At 47.7% G+C, this 6000-nt stretch overlaps 1 protein-coding gene across 1 annotated transcript in view; it reads left to right on the top strand.

The window, feature by feature from the left end:
- The window catches only part of LOC149358169 (myophilin-like), a 47798-nt gene extending 45754 nt beyond the window's left edge, over window positions 1-2044 (top strand). The window contains exon 4 of the mRNA XM_089585091.1: window positions 1809-2044. Coding sequence (XP_089441217.1) covers window positions 1809-2003 — 195 coding nt within the window. The 3' untranslated portion in view covers window positions 2004-2044. The remainder of the gene's footprint in view (window positions 1-1808) is intronic.
- Window positions 2045-6000: the final 3956 nt, after the last annotated feature.

Genomic DNA, 6000 nt, shown 5'->3' with positions numbered 1-6000 from the left:
GGATGGATGGATGGATGGATGGATGGATGGATGGATGGATGGATGGATGGATGGATGGATGGATGGATGGATGGATGGATGGATGGATGGATGGATGGATGGATGGATGGATGGATGGATGGATGGATGGATGGATGGATGGATGGATGGATGGATGGATGGATGGATGGATGGATGGATGGATGGATGGATGGATGGATGGATGGATGGATGGATGGATGGATGGATGGATGGATGGATGGATGGATGGATGGATGGATGGATGGATGGATGGATGGATGGATGGATGGATGGATGGATGGATGGATGGATGGATGGATGGATGGATGGATGGATGGATGGATGGATGGATGGATGGATGGATGGATGGATGGATGGATGGATGGATGGATGGATGGATGGATGGATGGATGGATGGATGGATGGATGGATGGATGGATGGATGGATGGATGGATGGATGGATGGATGGATGGATGGATGGATGGATGGATGGATGGATGGATGGATGGATGGATGGATGGATGGATGGATGGATGGATGGATGGATGGATGGATGGATGGATGGATGGATGGATGGATGGATGGATGGATGGATGGATGGATGGATGGATGGATGGATGGATGGATGGATGGATGGATGGATGGATGGATGGATGGATGGATGGATGGATGGATGGATGGATGGATGGATGGATGGATGGATGGATGGGAGCGCCCCCTTTGAAACGGGGTGGTGGCAATTGCCACCATGCTCAGCTTTTCTTTCTTTACTATTTTTTTGTTTACTGTGTTCTCATTCAGATTCGCCATCATCTTTACCTATGGTTTCCTACAATTCTCATCTTATGCCACATCTCCGCTTTTCAGCCACCAATCCTCCAATCGCTTTTTGCTAACTTCCACTGCTGATCTATTTACATGACCATTGTTATCTTTAAACCCTAGGGCCTCAGGAAGAGTGACTGTGCCTGCATCGACATCCGGATGGATACCATCACAATTGATTATGAGGTGTTCAATTGTTTCCACAGATCTACCACACACTGCACATGTGTCATCTTCTTCGTTAAATTTCTTTTTGTAGCTGAGGGAAGGAGAGCGCCAGAAAGTTAGGTGGGCGGATGAGATTAAGAAGTTTTCTGGGATACTGTGGCTGCGGCTAGCAAACGACAGGATTAATTGGAGAGACATAGGAGAGGTCTTTGCCCTGAAGTGGGCGTAGTCAGGCTGATGATGAACGAATGATGAATGACCCATCACTGATGGTAACAGTGATTTTATAAGCTAGGAAAGACCACAAAATTAGAAGCAGGTATTGCCGCCACTGGCAGCTTTTCAAAGCAAGCTGCGCTAACGTCAGGACAGTGAAACGCGGCTCTCTGAGGCTAGGATACACCACCTTCTCTTCTGCCCGACAGCAATCACGGAGTCATTTTCGGTACCGACGTCTTTGAACAAACTGGTGGGTGGATTTATAAGCCTGAAGTTTTCAGCAAGAAATGCGTCTTTCCTCCCGGACAAACATCAGCGTAGCACAAGGAGTGATTGAATCATTTTTTGCTAAGAACGAAAATTGGATACGGGGACCACCCTGGAAGAATTTTTGTGTGTGTGTGTGTAATAGAGTTGTTTCCATCCATCCATCCATCCCCAGGGATAAGAAATTAAAAAGTTAATTATATATAAACGGTCGAGTCCACTATAATATAGGGGTGGATTCAGTCGTTGTCACCTCATCCGAGCATGCTTCGAAACTCGGCCGCCCTCGATGACGACTCTCCTGTTTATTCACACACCGCCCTTGCAGGTTGACGAGGACTCTGGCTACTCGGGCCCCAAGCTGGGCGAGGAGCCATACGACCCGGTGAACGCGGCCGCCGGCAGGCGCCGGGGCGGCATGCCCATCGGAGACGACATCTACGTGGCGCATGTCAATGTGCGTGACGTCATCCGCCGGCTGCCGTCGCTGGTCGAGGGCGAGGACGTCATCTCCGTCGGCTGACTCCGGACTGAGTCGCTAAATAAACGGTCGAATCATTTACACGCCTGCCGTTTTCGCATTCGTACAGGACGTATTTACAGGGTGTTTCATTTTCAGTCCATGATCTCAAATTTAAAAGCCGTGAAAGGTACGTCAGTGAAAAGCGTAGCTTTTTGGGCTTGTTGGTGCATGATCATAGCGATATAATAGCGCAGATTAAGGCAGGACACACGACAGGACACACGTGTCTTCTTCGTGTGTCCTGTCTTAATCTGCGCTATTATATCGCTACGTCAGTGAAGTTTCTGCTAGCCGATTGAATGGCGAGGCGGAATGATACAGTTAAAGACGGCTAATAACTTATGGTGTTAAGTACTAACTAAATATTTCATTCCTGTTTTAGGGCACAAGGTTGTACTGCGGTGAGATCACATTGCGGTGTTTGGCGGCCTCAATTCCGAAAGAAAATCATGTGCCCTGAAACCAGAAAATTAAAAAATAATGATTTCATGTTAATTAAGCCTTCGTTTTTTAACTTCGTCCTATCACGGACTTATTTTTGCCCGTTCAATCAATCTGCCCAGACTGCACGGCTTTAAATTAATATCGCAGCTTTAAACTAATATCTGTACTAACTAAAAACAAACGCCCGGTATGATTAGTGCCATCCGGTTTCAATGAAGAACTATATAACAATCGCCGTTTGTAAATTTCTTAACGTGTGCTTTTACGAAACAGTTGTCGGAGTTTTTTTTTTTCTGGCTACTCTCTCTGATATTTCTGTACTCCCAAAGCAATCATTTTCCGTAGTATCTGTGGTGACATCGTTTACTGGGGCTGGACGGTCTGACATCGTAGCTAAACTTGTAGAGTATTTGAGCGGCGCGCTGGCCTGGCCCCACTCTAAAAAAAAAGTTAGTTGAGGTTGCTACATTTTGGGGTAGCAACAACCGTCACATATATGACTACCTAGGTAGTGACAGTACGTAGTAACTGCAAGGTAGTAACATTTACTACCTGTTTATTGGTTGAAAATGTCTAGCCTTTCTTTCCTTTGAACCCCTGGAATAAGGAGTAATTTTTTTTGCATGCTGCATTTAACATTTATTTATTTTATTTAGGCAGACTGCTCTAGCATGTTGAGAGGCTGTGGTAAGGGCTGGAACACCGCGCACATGTCGCTGACAATGACCGCTATTTTTACTTATTAAAAAAAAATTATATCGTATGTCCGTAAAAACACCGTATATCAAAAAAGAAAAAAAATAGAAAACGCGATTTTTTATTTATTTTATTTACACAAAAAATTTTGGGCGCTTTGTTGTTGAAAAATAAATGGAGAACGCTATAGACTTTATACCATTACTCAATCTTTGAATGTTAACTTTTACGCGAGCAATATTCATTGTCGATACCAGGGAAAACAGGCCGACGGCTGAGATATCCCGCCACGACATGTCCATGAAGGTCAAAGCACCTGCCCCGACATTTCACCAGTGAGATTAGCGGCCTTCATTACACAGTTCTGGGAAGTGGCTTTGTTGGAAGTGGGGCGGGGAGGCGACCCCCTTCCCTTAGGACTGCCACTGCCTGCCATTGCAGGCCAGTGGCACATCGCTTCACCGCTGCACCACTGCGCCAGGAAGGGTATGAAGACTCCCAGGGGTCTGTGAATGTAAAGTAGAGAATGGCTTTCTGCATGTATGGGAATTAACCCAATACGCTATCGCGGCGTACCCTGCATGTGGAGCGCCGCCGCGGTGGCTCAGTGCTTATGGTGCTCGGCTGCTGAACCAAAAGACGCGGGTTCAATCCCGGCCGCGGCGGCTAGAATTTCTTTGGAGGAGAAATTCTGGAGGCCCGTGTACTGTGCGATGTCAGTGCACGTTCAAGAACCCCAGGTGGTCGAAATTTCCGGAGCCCTCCACTACGGCGTCTCTCATAGCCTTAGTCGCTTTGGGACGTTAAACCCCATAAACCATAAACCAACCATAAACCTTCAGGTGGAGCTTGAGTGTACCCTCAATTTTTTTCTATTTTTAATGCCTTATTTTCACCTTCATTTCATTTCACTTCATATTTTCACTTTCATTTCATTTTCACTTCATTTCAGGGGCCCGAGAGCATTACATGAGGAGGGGCTACAGTTGGGGTAACTACAAGCATGATGAAGGCAGGCACAATTAACACACACTACATATTATAAAAGACAAGAAAAATAAATAAATAAAGAGCATCAAGGTATTCGTGGGATGATCCGGAAAAAGCAAGAAATGCACGTGCGGTGGCAAGCAAAGTTGAAAGCCAATGAGTGATTGATGATAACAGATGAAATGCTTACGCATCTTGGAAATGACCGGCGCATGTCTGGCGCATGACTGGAAATGTGTGTTGCGCATTGATCGAGCTCTCAACGCAAGGTTGACGCCGGCTACATCATCTACCTGTCTTGCTCACAGAAAGTACAGGCACTGTACAGAAAGCGCTAACGTCGTCCGTGATGTCGAATTTTAGCCGATAACTTTCCGTCATCGCGCAACCAGCACAACCTCGAAAAGTAAAGCGCATCGCTCTTAAGGCTGAACTCCATGTACGCGAAAACTCACGCGAACGCGAACGCGACAGCGGCAAGCGACGATCGGCACCGTCGCGCGAAGCGAAATACCCGTGTCGCTTGTCGTGTCGCTCGGATCTGCACTCACAGAAAATTTCGCTCGTCGCCCGGAAGTTGCCAACGCGATTAGCCAATAGCAGCTAACCTGGCAGCGTACGTCACTACCGAGCCTCTTGCCGGCTCTGGCAAAGATGGCGCTGGCTCTGGCCGGGAATCTTGCTTCACCATCGATTCGTCGTTGTCGCTACGCTGTGCCCCACGTTCACGGCAAACTAAATGCTCACGAAGCTTTCGCTTTCTCTGAACTTGCGTCAACCACAAAATTTTAGCGATAAAACACCCCAGATTTTCAGATTGCTTGTGTTTATTGTGCTGCTAGGCTTAGCGAATATGCGTCGTTTGAGGTCAGAAAGCGCGCGAGGTTCAAACAGGTGTGCGCCCCACGTTCAGGCAACATGGCGGCGCCCGTGACAATAACATAAAATTACATGCAATGACATACAATGAAAAAGCTATAAACACGTTTTATTTGACATTTTTCTGCCCAAAATTGTAATCCTTGCAAATAATGTGACTCTTGCCGGGACGCAAACAGCTTTGCGGTGTATTATGCCAGCAACACTGATCGTCGTCTCCGTTTCGCGTTCGCGTTGTCGCTATGCATGGAGCTTGGCCGGTGGGCGAAGGAGCGACAGCCAGCCGTCGTCGCCGCGCCGCCTCGTCGCGTCGCTTACTTTTTCGCGTACATGGAGCAGACTGAGCTCCATGTACGCGAAAAAGTAAGCGACGAGGCAGCGCGGCGACGACGGCTGGCTGTCGCTCCTTCGCCCACCGGCCAAGCTCCATGCATAGCGATAAAGTGAGCTAGAAGGGGGTAGTGGGCTCGCTGGGGCTCTTTCCCTGACGCGGTATATGTTACACGCACGGGGTGGCGCCACCGGCGACTTCACTGTAGCGCTTTGCTGGTTGAGCAGCTTTCTCGCGGCAGTCTGGCTTGGAAAAACTCGCTGCCTTCAGTCCCATTTGTTAGACTTGCATGAAGCAGATAGACAGACGTCGAATATAATAATAAATAATGCTGCTACCGGTAGCACACGATGAACTAACAGGTTACCGTGTTCGAACCGCAAACGCGTTTCTGGCTCCTCTCCGGCGTACCTCCCGCAACGCAGATCAGAAACATGAATGCACACCTGTATGAAAATGATTGCGGTGCCCAATAGCCCCGCTTTCTGAGGATTATTATTCACGGCTTCAAGTATACGAAGCGTGCAAGGACATGCATACGTTCTTGGTATTTCTTTGGCTACAGCTGTAGCTGTCAGCGCCGTTTCGTTGTGCGCATTTCTTTTGGCTCGTGAACTTGCTGCTCACACCGTTTCTGGAACAGAGCTAGCTAAAATT

The sequence above is a fragment of the Amblyomma mixtum genome, chromosome 3 (assembly GCF_055824585.1).
Source record: "Amblyomma mixtum isolate Tamu chromosome 3, ASM5582458v1, whole genome shotgun sequence".
Lineage (NCBI taxonomy): Eukaryota > Metazoa > Arthropoda > Arachnida > Ixodida > Ixodidae > Amblyomma > Amblyomma mixtum.
This window is presented reverse-complemented; position numbering and strand designations above follow the sequence as displayed.